This window comes from Panthera leo, chromosome D2 (genome assembly GCF_018350215.1).
Source record: "Panthera leo isolate Ple1 chromosome D2, P.leo_Ple1_pat1.1, whole genome shotgun sequence".
In the NCBI taxonomy this organism is placed as follows: Eukaryota; Metazoa; Chordata; class Mammalia; order Carnivora; family Felidae; genus Panthera; species Panthera leo.
The window spans coordinates 68,949,548-68,962,696 of NC_056689.1; the positions used below are offsets into that span (position 1 = coordinate 68,949,548).

Here is a 13,149-nt window from a genome sequence, read left to right on the forward strand (position 1 = left end):
CCCGCGTCAGGCTCTGTGCCGACAGCCCACAACCTGGAGGCTGTTTTGGATTCTGTGTCTCCCTCTCTCTGCCCCTGCCCCACTCGCGCCCTCTCTTTCTCTCAAAAATAAATAAACATTAACAAAAAAAATTGTTTTATATCAGACACAAGTTTTATGTCTAACAGTAGGGGCCTGGATCAGTAACATGGAGCAAACCCATATGTTCGAGGATCATGCAGTCATCGAAAATGATATTTTAAATGTACATTTATTGACTTAGATAGTATTAAGTGAGGAAGCACACTATAAAAGTGGGATGTACCTTATTCCATTTTTATTTTCTTAAGGAGGCACACAAGTTTGTATAGCAAAGATTGCATACACCAAATCACTGTAAGTTGCTCTCTCTGGATGAGGGAAATTATATGGGTGTTTTTTTCTTCTCTTTACTTTCCTTCTCATGTTTTTTGTCTTCATGTCTGCAATGAGAAAGAAAAGTGAAAGTTTTGATTAGTAATAAGCCCTCCAGGGGCCTCTGGGTGGCTTGAGTCAATTAAGCATCCAGACTCGACTTCAGCTCAGGTCACGATCTCCGTGTCATAGGATCGAGCCCTTTGTCAGGCTCTGCGCTGGGAGTAGAGCCTGCTTGAGATTCTCTCTCTCCCTCTACCATTCATGCATGCTCTTTCTCTCCCTGGGAGATGGGGGGGGGGGGGACAAATAAAAACTAAACTCTACAGACTTGGATTTGGGGAGGAAAAGCAGGGGCTCTAACTCATGGTATCTGAATTCTCAGGCCAGAAGAACCTCACAGAGGCCTGAGTCTACACACCTCTAGGCACCTGGCTTACCTCCGTAGGCTCTGATCATTCTCTGCTGAGCTCAGTCCCTTCCATTTCTCCATTGCCCTCAGAGTGGGAGAGAAACAGATGCAACGGCCCAGGTAATGGCAATCATCATGTGGAAAGGTGGCCATGGTTACAGGCCCACCCACTTTGTGTGAAGCGTTTGACTGGCCGGAGTGGGAAGGTCTGAGGTTAAAAGCAGATTAAGGGGCCGGGTAGGCACTGTGGTGTCAAGGAGGGGGCACTCGGTTCTCCACTTTGCTTCTCCAGCCCTCCTCCACTCTAGGAGATTCTCATGCCGGCAAGTTACCAGTGCCACGGTGGTGGATTGGGGCAGCTACATTGTTCCACCTGATGATGGTTTAAAACAAAGGTAGACTGTGCATGGCCAGCAGAGGTACAGAGTTTGGTTCTCTATGTCAGTGGGGTAGTGCTTTGATTCCTAATTACTTTATCCCATCTCTATTTCCTAAAGAGATTATTGCAGAGGGAGGGTTCTTTTAGCCTGACTTATGGGTTCCTCAGTGCTGACCAGCCTGGGCCATAAACCAGATTCAGAGCCAGCTGTTCAATATCCATGATCAGGTAAGATTAGCTGCGTCCAGGGTGGTAGAGTTTTAGTAAGACCTCTGGCTTTTTTTCCAGCGGCCCTCCCTCCCCTCCTGCTCCCCCCAGCCCCCACCATCTCCTTTCAATTTATAAATATGTAGCCTAATCACGTGTAGAGAAGAAGTAAAGGTTTGGCATGTGTGGATCTGAACTTGTCCAGAAGCAGAAGAAGGTGTTGGAATACACCAAGATGAGCCTGTAATCACCTTGAGGGAAAGACCGAAGGAGAGGCAACCATCACCCCCGTTCTCCCACACTCTCTCGCATCTCGTTGTGTGTTCTCAGCAAAGGCATCAACCTCAGGTTTTGCCAAGTAAATAAGACTGAATCTGAGCCTCCGTTTTCTTATTGGTGAAGTAGGAAAGTGGCAGGGGCCAGAGCCCTTTGACCTTACGAGCTTCTTGTCCTAAAACCCTAGGACTCTGGTAGATTTCTAGCGAACCAAGTGCTCCGTGCTTGATGATGGCAGCAAGTTTCATTCCAGGTCCTGCTTACAGGTTCCTAAATGAAGCATTCCTGGAGATCTACCACACCTTATACTAGCCATCCTGGAAGTAAGAGCAAGGAAAAGGTAGCTATTAACCTCTTCAGTGTGAACTTTCAACTTCCCCGTCGTGTTCTCAGCTCTTGTAAATAGTTGTGATGCAGTCAATACAAAGCTTCTAGTAAGTAAGTGTTCAACAAGGCATAGGAAAGGGGAGAAAAAGTTGAACTTGTGTTTCTCAAAACTGAAACAAGGCAGATTCCTTGGTTCCAAAGCCATTCCTTTAGTTAACCATGAGCACACTTCTCCTACCAGGCCAAGGATGGGCCACTGACCTTGGCTTTCTGAGGGAGACATGCCAGTCATGTGTCTGAAAATGTTTACGCGAGGGGCAAAGATTCCTCTTTCACAGGGACGTGACCTCTTATATACCTCAACCACCTGATATTTATTCTGTGCTGCTAAAAGACTTCTTCTGACCTGTGATGTGGTGTTCTTTCCCACACCTGTTTCCACCAGGAACGTGTCTTTGACACCTGGCCAGTGCTTTTCACCTTCTAGGGATTCTGATCAATACTTTCAAATTTTCTTCTGGCTACAGGGATAACCTGAAGTTTAGCAGGTGGATCCGGCCTAAATGCCATATTTCTGATCTGAATATTTATTTTGTGGTCTTCAATCCTATCTCCCAGATGACGGCTCCTGACCCCCCAGTAAAGCCTTAGCATGAAGACCCAAAACATTCAGACGGTGGGGGGGGGGGGAGGGCAGCTGTCTGCTCAGTAATCAAAGATCCTAAATGATTAACAGTGATACAATTACTTCCCAAGCCAGTTTCAATCAAATTGTAAGTTTTCCGAGAACACCTTTGTGCCACAGTGTCCCAAACACTGAGCAAATAAAGAGCCTGCCCCTGCCTTAATACATCTTTCTCTGGTGAGCATGCACTTAACTCCTAAGCACGATATGCTTCTCCATCCAATAAGGGGCCGGCTGGTCATCTGGGCAGCCTCTCTCTGGTATGTAATCATGTGAAGCAAGGCAGGATGTCCCTTCTGACTCCTCCACCCTCTTTGGCTTCTTGTCTGGAGAGACCAGAACCCCTCCCACTTCCTGATATTCCTGAACCACTCATGTGAAAATTTCCCAAATGGCTCTCTAGCCACACACTCAGGATTGTTCTCTCATGCAGAGAGCCCAGTGAACCAAGACTGCGGAGCAGAGGACCATGTCCTTGAAGGCATGGTGAAGGAGGTGTTGGCATACCCCCCCCCCCGAGTATTGATGTCCCCCATCTACTGTTTGTCACCCACTCTCCTGGAGGATGCAGTGTAGTGAGTTGGTTGGGAGCACAGGTTTGGAAGGAGACTTGAGCTCATTTGGACAAGTTACACAGTGTCTAAACCTTGGTTTCCTTATTTGTAATTACCCTGATGAGCTCACGTGAGGATTAGATGGAGTCCTAGGTGTAGGACACACAGCACGGTGCCTGGCATGGAACAACACTCAGGGAATGATAGGAATGCTAACAGTTTTATAATAAGGGACTGTTGATTCAGTCAGGGTCATAAACTCTGTTGGATGTGTAAACCAGGGGTACAGGTAGAAGACCCTGCTGCCTTTAAGTTCATCCAGAGCAGTTATAACACATTTGCTGCTGCCGCTGGGTGATGCCACCTTTTGTTTATATTCCGTAGGCATCAGGCCGAGGACTTATGGGCCTAATCGGTGTTGTTGAAGGAAAATACAGTGCGAGCCACATACCTAATTTTAAATTTTTCAGCAGGCATAATTATAAGAGGTAAAGGAACAGGTAGAATTACTTGTCTAGTGCATCCTAAATATTATCACTTCAACATGTAATCAGCATTTTAAAATCGGGGATGTTATGCTACTTTCTTCAAACTAAGTCTGCAAAATTCGGTGTGTGTTTTGTAAACCTCTAAACGTAGACTTGACTCATTTCAAGTGCTCAGCAGCCATATGCAGGCCCTGGTTACCGTATTGGACCACACAGATCACCATTTTCCCTCTGAGCTACCTTTCTAACCTGCCAGGAAACAGCGATGATTTTTATGGGGTTGTTGTGGGCTCTGGGAATTTAGAGCTGACCCCTCTCCCGGGGATCTCTCCACTTTCTGTCTGATTCAGAAACGCTCTTGGAAAGCTCTTGCTAACAAAGGAGAAAGTTGCCTGTGTCACTGTGTTCCAACCTTGTTGACATCATGAACCTGAGAATAAGTCTATGAGGCAATTTGCTGTGTGTGTTCTTTGAGGGGGCGGGGGTGGCCTATCTGGGGTTAGGGAAAACTTCTTATTGCAATCTGTGCAAACATCAGTCTCATCAACCAAGTGCTTGTGCTTGAGTAACACTTCCTTCCCACAAAGAATGAGCAAGTGGGCCTCAAGAGCCTGGGTGCCCAAGCTGTCCATGACCCAGGTTGATGAAAACGAGCTGGGGGCCAGCTTCTCCCACGTGTACAGTGATGCCCCATGGTACAGGATTGATAGCAGGGCCCAGCATGGAGCTGTGACAACTGAGCAGAACAACCTGAGGTTTGCGCAACTGGATGTATAGTGTATTGGCCCCTCTAGTTGTGTGAAGTGAGGCCGTGCGTGGGAAATGAGTTCAGTGGCAGGAAGGATATCCAGGCAGATAAAAAGCCCTTCTGAGGAGGGAAAAGGTAGCTGTTGTTTCATCCTTGGCATCAGAACCATATGGCTGGCATTGTGTCCTGCTTCCTCTAGGACCATGGTTCTTAATTTTCTTTGGGAGACCAATGAAAGTTCCCAAGATAAGTGTGTGTGTGTGTGTGTGTGTGTGTGTGTGTAGTTATATATATACACAAGATTGCATAGGGTTCATCGAATGGATCATACTCATAGATACACCCTTGAACTCTGGACTCCAGGCTACTTCAATTCAATATCTGACTCTGAGACTCTGTCCGCTATTAGCCACATGCCTTGGGGAAGTTAATTGGCCTCTCAGCTTTGCTTCTGCAAAATAACAACTTCTTCGTGGAGATGCAGTGAGATTAAATACGATAATGCAGATGAAGTTCTTAGAACAGCGGTATCCCACGGGAGGTGCGCAGTAATGTTCATGAACATCTCGAATGCCTTCAGAAAGGAGCTGGCATGAGAACCTTGGGTTGCTACCTGGCAAGGTGTACTTTGAATGCCATAAGCCTTTTGAAACACCAGATAACCAGGGAAAGGGTGGGTATGGAGTTCTGATAACTGGAATGGCTGATTAAGGCACACTTGGTAGGAGTTTAAGGAACTTTGCCCCTTCCTTTTCACATCTCAGTAGAAGGGTAAACTTCAAAGTCAGCTCTGCCATGTGGGAAGCTAAAGGTCAGTCCCTCACAGTCCCCCACTCTGTGCCACCACAATGTCTTTCCTATTCCGCCACCTCTAGAGAGGAACATCTCACCTTTCTTTCTGAGCCATCAGTATTAAGTTAACATGAGTAGGTTCAGTTGATAGGTCTAGAACTCTTCTCTTTCTTCTTGGGTCATGTTGCCCTACTTCTAAAGACTTGCATTAGCTGTTAGAACAGGCAAAGATCCTTCCTAAATAAGTGTTCTTTAAGCCACGAATCGTAACTGCCCTTGTCACGGGCCCCAACAGCCACCGAAGGTTTGCAGCATCCCCGTTTATACCTCACAGGTTTGTTAAAAGATAGATTGGGAAAGTTTTACAAACTGGGAGGAGCTTCATCAATGCACTGTGGGGCTACTTAAAAAGTTGACCTGCTTATAAGGTCTGTCTTTCCCTGCTTTCAAAAATGGGGAAAACCTGGGTTCTGTTTCTAAAGAGCTGTCAGCCCCTATCCTGAGATGTATCTTGGCTTTTTCAAGGCTGTATTACAAAACCCTAGAGTATTGGCTCCTGGTCTTCTAGAACTGTTGTGTAGGTGATTTGTCGTTTCTTTGTCCCTACCAAAGGGGAGGGCATGTAAACACACTGACCAGAGCACCATGTGTGAGTGTGTCCGAACTGTAGCTGTTGGGTCAGACTCTTCACATCTTGAGCACATTGCCTATAAATGACCTAAAACAATAACTAAGGTTTGCACTTTGTCAGGGTTACGGGAGCTCAAGCCCAGAAGGAGTTTGCTTGTATTGAATTCTAAATGCATATGGCTGTGTGAAGGGAGGGAGAAATAGAGGATGTGGTATAGAAGCCTTAGCTCACACGTGTTTTTGTGAAGTGAGATGTTATGGGAAATGATGATTTATCAAGAGATGGGGCACTGGAGACCTGGCTTCTGGACTCCCCTCTCCTACTAAAGTCCATGCCTCAGCTGTTTCTCAATTTTACTGTCTCAGGTACCCTAAGAATAAAGCTAAGTTTGTTGGATCAGGTGATGCCCCCTATATGCCTGTGCTCATACCCACGTGGCTTGTCTAGTTGTCATGCTGTGCGGCTTTGATATATATTTACATGAGGAGTGGGGCAGGGAATGGCAATACGTCCTGTTATTGCCAAAGCGCTACTCTGGGACTGGTCTGCCTACTGACCTTGAGTAACACCTCTCTTCTGGAGCACACGGTGAGTTCTACTCTGTGCCAAATGGCCCGCCCCGCCCCCCAACTGCAGGGTCACCATAACCAAGACTACCCCAAACACAGTCCCTCTTGACATCTCAACAGTCGGGCTCATTGAAGGCAGAGTGGCTCCGAGTGTGTTCCTAGCGTCGTTCCCAGACCAGCAGCATCCACATCACCTGGAATTATTAGAAATGCAGATTCGCAGGCCCTAACCCACGCCTACTGAATCAGAAGCTCCGACACCAGCTGTGTTGGAACAGGCTCTCCAGGGGGTCGTGATGTTCGCTGACGCCTGAGAACCACCGGCTTGGAGTATCTCGCTCTCCAGCAGGTATGCCGTCAGTAGGTTGCCAGTTAACACAACTTGGCATGAATCCAATCAGGTGGGACTTACGGCCTCAGTTCTGGTTGAATTGTATCTCCTTTAGTCACTTCTTAGAAAGCCCTTTTCTTTCAAGTACTAAGGCAGGACTAGGGCTGTGTGCAAAGAAGGGACTTTCAAGAATCAATGCACCTAAGACCTGGAAGAGAATGTGACCTAATAAGGCCTCACTGGTAATGTGGCGGCCACTGCTTCACACAGGAGTCAACAGGAAGCGGTACTGGGTTCTGATGTTGATATTACTGGCTGCTTGACTGAATCCAATGAGAAGAAACCTAGTACAGCATTTCCACGAGTTTCTGCTGGCCCGGCACACAAGAAATCCATGGGAGGTGCAGCCTGTATCCATGATCCTGCATTCTAAATATGACCCAGGTAGGTTTGTCCCTCGGTCTGGATGCTAGAGTCACTTGCCTCATCGCATTGTCTTGGAGACGTTCTAATTCTGGAGGGGTCACTGGCCTCTTCTAGAAAAAGGCCCATCTCGAAATGCAGACCTCTCTTATCTGATCCGTAAAGTCCTAGCTTGAGCCAATTAACGTGGCTTCTCATGTTTTGCTCAACCACAACTCAAGGAACGAGTTTTCCCTCTTGTGCACTGGACCTCCCTCTTGCTATCATGGTCTCAGGGACTCTGTCCCAAAGGCAGATGCCAAGCCCTGTCTGTCCACTTTCTTTCCCCTGAGGTATGGGCTTTATAAAGGTTTTGCTTGTTGCATGTTAGCTTTCTGAGCAGAGGGCTATCTTTTTTCTTCTCCTTCCTCTTAAGCCCTTGCATAACCATCTCTGTTTTAACCTTTTGCCAAATTCTGTGCTTCTCGCTGTTGGATGTTATTTCAAGTGTTGGAACAGGTAACTTCTACCTTTGAACCTCTGTTGCAACAGGTACAAAGGTTCCAGGAGAGTCTTTGGTGACTCTCAGGGCAGCACGCATAGGCTTCAGATGTGGGCTCATTGCAGGAGCTGAGGAAAGGACAGAGGTATCTGAATGTGGTGCTGAACCAGTGCTGCCAGCTGTCAGGGGTTCATTTCCTGGCCCCGGGAAGTTTGCCTATTCCTACAAGGTAAGCTGCAATAACACTATCTACTCTCTGGTTTCTACACCGACAGGATGGCAAGGGCAGGGGTGGGGAGGGAAGACACGTGTCTCTCCTCAGCCTTGGAGCTCTTTTACTATATGAAATTACATTTGGTTTAGTAGTAATCTCAGCTGACTTGTGGGGAGGCAAAGCAGAAACCAAGTGGAAAGGCGTGGAGACATCAAGGCTCTATGAATGCTGGCAGGAGGTGGATTTGGGAGAGAAAGTTGTTAATTTCACTGAATCCAACTAAAATAGGCAAACATTTTAAGAGTTACAAAACCAAGATGTATGTCTCCTTCATCTTCCATTCAAAAATTTCTGTGTCAGCATGGTTACAAGGGCTATTTGCCAGCTGCTGATGGCAGGGATTCCCATTTGGAAGGGACTGGGGGGGAGAGACCTTCAGTCCTCAGCAGACGTTCCCTTGGGTGCTGAGGTCTGTACTAGGTGTGTGACCTGTGTTACCTCATCTGCTCACCACCTTCTAGAAGGTAAGTGGTATTGTTCCCATTTCATAGATGAATAAAGTGTGTCTGGGCTGTTCAACAACTTGGCCTGGGCTAACTAGTTCGAAGGTTGTGTGGCTAAGACTAGACTTCTGACCAGTCCTGTCGCCCTAGGCTGCTGCTATAGAATACAGAATTCTTGTGTTGTCAAAACCTCCCGTTATTTCCTGAAATCTTGAGAGTGTTATTGACGTGTGCATACGATCAAATAGGAATGCCGCTCTGCTAGAATTTGTAAATGATCGAGGCACTTCTCAACTTGAGTACCCGCACCTGGAGGAAAATAGTAAAAAGTAAATTAATTAATTAATAATAATAAAAGAAAAAGCTCATTTGGCCCTGAGCGCTCTCCATTCAGCTGGTAAAAGAAGCCAGCACTCAGGGTATTAGAATAGCTGAGACTTAACATCCATTCTGCCATTCTCTGACCTCTGCTGGACCGAGCTGCTTCTCAAAGGAATGAGCTCCTGAAACTAAGCAATGCCAAGTGTCCCTCCAGCCACGAAATGACCAATAAGCTAGACTGACAGGGTGGCTAACCTCCTCTTCCCGTACTTAGTCTTTCTTCTACGTCTAAAGTGGGGCTCCTGTGAGGCCCAGGGATCAGGTGCCATTCTCTGAGATTGACCTGGCTCGCCCTGGCTGCTTTTTAGCTTGGAGGCTTTTAGGATCTCTTCTCTGTAGAGCAAAATGAACCCTCATCTAGCTCTGGTAAAGGGTCAGGCTTGTGTCAGACTTACCATGAGCCTTCTTGAAGGGACCACTGGGCATCTGGGAGGTAAGGTGGGGGGTGAGGAGGAAGAAGCCGGAGAACTCATGATTTCTGCCTCCGAATCCGAGAATGGGAGCTCCTGCGCCCTTTTGTGGCCACAGCCCGAGGTGAATCCTCTGAAGCTACTATAGGTTCTGACATCCTGCAGACCAATCTCCAGGACCCTTTTAGGGGTCTGCACATTCGGAACAATTTTTCCGGTAACACTGAGAAGTGACTTGCCTTTTCCTGTCAACTGGCTCATGCACGTACAGTGGGTTTTCCAGAAGCTGCAAGATACGAGATCAACTGGACAGCTAAGGACATACGTACTCGTTGCCTTCCTGTGGTTTCAAAAGTTCCCAGCTTTAATTGGAGGTGAAGGAGGCAGCAGAATCTATTTTTTAATTTAGATTTCAAGGTGTGAAAAGGATGGGCAGCTGATTGTGTCAGAGGAAAAGAACAAAAGCTCTCCGTCTGGGTCACTGTCATTGCTGGTTCCACTGGCTTTATCAGAAGCGCTTGGGGACTGAGGCAGGCGGAGGGAGGACAGAGGTTGGAGGAGGGTGACACTGTGCCAGGTGCCCCACCATCGGGAGGGATGCAACAGCGGGCTGGACCTTCCTGTCCTGGGAGTCGAGACGGGGAGCGGTGTCCCCTTTCTGGCATTGGTGCTCTGCTCCGGGCACCTCAAGTCAGTCCAGTTTTGTTTTGATCTTCATTTCAAGGTAGTCAGTCACAGGAGCCAAGGGTGAATGGTGCGATTCGGGCTGGCTTTTGTTTCAGCCTTTAGGAGCTGGGGTTAAGGGCTTTGAAAAGGAGCCAGGCAGCCTGGCGGCTTTTCTCCTCCTGCTCAGAACGCTTCCACTTTCAGTTGTGAAAGAAAAACCAGGAAGTGAAGTCCCGGAGCACGTTAGAAAGCCTGGCCATGGCCTGACTCGGGACAGCTCACACAGGGCACAACTGGGGACGCTGGGAGCCGAGCCATCCCTCTGCATGGATGCTCTGGAGCCAGCCTATCCTTGGAGGAACTGGGGGTGAGGGAAGAGGGACAAGGATTCTGTGCCAGGAGGAACCCGGAGCCAGGAGACCCCATTTGCAGGAAGCGCCAACAGATGCGACCCCTTCACAGGGTAAGGGGACCTTCCTGAGGGAGTATTTAGCAAGGGGTCTTGTGAGCACGGGGCAGAGGCGAGGGGCCGCCCCAACCCCCAGCTTCAGCCAGTCTAGAGCCTGCTGTGTGCCTGGCACGTGTCAGCACTCTCTCTCTCTCTCCCAGCTCTCTAATGGACACTTTTAAACTGTCCTTATCAGGAGGGGTGAAGGGAAGGAGGAATGTGGGGCATGTGGACTGGATTTTCTTTCACCTGTCTCTCTTGGAGGAGATGGACCAGAACCGAGACCTCTTCAGTTTTCATTGTGAAATTTGACTCCTTCCTATGGTGAGAGCTAATGGGTGAGGGAGGGATGGATGGTTTCTGAACGGACTTAGATCAGTTTTAAGGGGTAGGGCCGCATGTTGAATCTAAGGTGAACTTCAAGGACTTTCAAAGCGTGAGCTTTGTGGGGAGGGGGGGGGGCGCCTGTGTGGCTCAGTCAGTTAAGCATCTGACTCTCGGTTTCTGCTCAGGTCATGATCTCACGGTTCACCAGTTCGAGCCCCGTGTCAGGCTCCGTGCTGACGGTGCGGATTCTCTATCTCCCTCTCTGATCTCTCTCTCTCTCTCAAAATAAGTAAACTTTAAAAAAAAAAAGAGTGAGCTTTGGGAAGGGACTCCATGGTTGGGGATTGCTACCTTCTGGGGTATTAATCTTCTTTGGTGGTTTGAAAAGTAAGATTGAATCTATCGATCTATCGCTCCAATTTGTAGATGATTGGTATTCTCTAACAGCAGCAGAGTCCTAAAAAATAAGACAATTTAGGGGCACCTGGGTGGCTCAGTCAGTTGAGCATCCGAGTCTTGATGTTGGCTCACGACATGATCTCACAACTGTGGTGTTGAGCCCCGTGTCGGGCCTGCTTGAGACTCTGTCTCTCCTCCTCTCTCTGCCCCTCCTCCACTTGCATGCATGCTCTCTCTTAAAATATGTAAACTTAAAATAATAATAAAATGTCATTTGATTTTAAAAAGATTGATTTAGGGACACCTGGGTGGCTCAGTCAGTTAAGCATCTTTCTCCGGCTCAGACGATGATTTCACGGTTTGTGGGTTCAAGCTCCACGTCAGGCTCTGTGCTGACAGCTCAGAGCCTGGAGCCTGCTTTGGATTCTGTGTCTCCCTCTCTCTCTCTCTCCAAAATAAATAAACTTAAAAAAAAAGGTTTATTTAGTGAAAAATAAAAACAGAATAATTGGTTTCACTTGAACGTTCCCTTTCTACTGCAGCATGGGCGTTACTCTGTAGTGGTCCCCTCCAATTGATGAGTATTTGAGATGAACACAGAATCCTCTTAGAAGAGGCATGGTCTAAATTCTTGTAGACGTCACTTGTGTGCTTGACACAATAAAAGGAACAAAAAATTAGAACAAGGGCCACAGATATTTATGGAACAGGCTGATCATAGAGTTAAATAGATGGTAGGTAAGAAAATGCAGATGGTGGGGTCTCTAGCAAAATGCAAGGTAGATGTGCCCCCAGATAGAAACACATTCCAACTTAATTTAAAACAACAACACACGGCTAAGGCCAAACAGAATATTTCAGCCAGGTATTTGGCTAGGTCCTGACCTAACATAGTCTTCTCTCTCAGGCTATATTCTAACACTTCAGGGCAAAAACCCCTACTATAATGTTAGTATATGATCGAATGCCTCCGTGCTAAACATGCAGTGAGGGCCACAGATTCTATAGAGAGGCTCGGGGTCCGAGAATGAATGGAGAAGAGGAAGATGAGGCCAGTTAGAGTTAAGCACCAGCTCATAATAGCTGCTCTTAACATTTCATTAAGGCAACCTTATGACATGGATGGTTTCACCATCTTACGGCTGAGAGAATTGGCTCAGGGAAATAAGTAGCTTTTCCAACATCAGAGATCGAAGCTGTCTGTGTGACATGAAAAACCATGGTCCAACCAGTCAGGTGCAGAGTTAGCCTTTCTTCAGATCTCTTAGAAAATTGCATTCGTGAAAAGGTTTTCCTGTGTGGTGACCTGGGCAGATCTTGACTTCACATACTTATTAATGCTTCTCAGGTTGACATTTTTCTAGAACTGCCAATGTTACAGCTACCGTTCATTGACTGTTTCCTATGGGGCAAGGCTGGGCTTCGTGTTGGCGGGGTTATCTTTTAATCTTCAAAACGGTCCTGGGAGGCAGGTGGGTTGTTTCGCAGATGGGGAAACTGAGGTTTACGAGTACAGAAACTAGACACACTTAAGGAAAGGTAGAAACTGGGATTTGAATCCTGGCTCGTGTAGTACCGAAGGGCAAACTGTGCCTCCGTTCCAGTGAGTCTGGTCTAGTTTAGTGATGAAAGAACTAGAAACTGGGAGAAATCTCTCTTTTGAAAATCCTTCCCATTCAAATTCGTAGACAAAGAAAGCAGATTGGTGGGTGGTGCCAGGGACCGGGAAAGGAATCGGGAGTACCTGCTTAATGGGCCCAGGGTTTCCCTTAGGGGTGATGAAAGTATTTTGGAACTAGATAGAAGTGGTTGATTCCACAAAACTGTGAATGTACTAAATGCCACGAAATTATTCACTTTGTTTAAAAGAAATTGTTTTTTGATGTATTTTTATTTTGGAGAGAGAGAGACAGAATGCAAGTGGGTGAGGTGGAGGGGCAGAGAGAGGGGGAGACCCAGGATCCGAAGCAGGCTCCAGGCTCTGAGCTGTCAGCACAGAGCCCAACTCGAGGCTCGAACCCACGAACCGTGAGATCAGGACCTGAGCCGAAGTCGGACGTTTAACTGACCGAGCCACCCAGGCGCCCCCTTGCCCCAAAATTACT

The 13,149-nt window shown here is 47.3% G+C and overlaps 2 protein-coding genes across 4 annotated transcripts in view; one reads left to right on the forward strand and one right to left on the reverse strand.

The window, feature by feature from the left end:
* The window catches only part of LOC122201838 (guanylate cyclase 2G-like), a 55,839-nt gene extending 46,374 nt beyond the window's left edge, over nucleotides 1-9,465 (reverse strand). Inside the window, 1 exon segment of the mRNA XM_042907804.1 lies at nucleotides 9,190-9,465. Coding sequence (XP_042763738.1) covers nucleotides 9,190-9,465 — 276 coding nt within the window.
* Nucleotides 7,910-13,149, forward strand: part of ACSL5 (acyl-CoA synthetase long chain family member 5) — a 44,659-nt gene continuing 39,419 nt past the window's right edge. The window contains exon 1 of one of the 3 annotated variants that reach the window (XM_042908581.1): nucleotides 7,910-7,925. Coding sequence is in view for 2 of the 3 variants with exons in the window: in XM_042908578.1 (XP_042764512.1) it covers nucleotides 10,201-10,333 (133 nt within the window). In the remaining variant the exon portion in view is untranslated. Of the gene's footprint in view, nucleotides 7,926-9,983; nucleotides 10,334-13,149 lie in introns of those variants that run through there. The other 2 variants (XM_042908578.1, XM_042908577.1) reach the window with 2 other exon arrangements.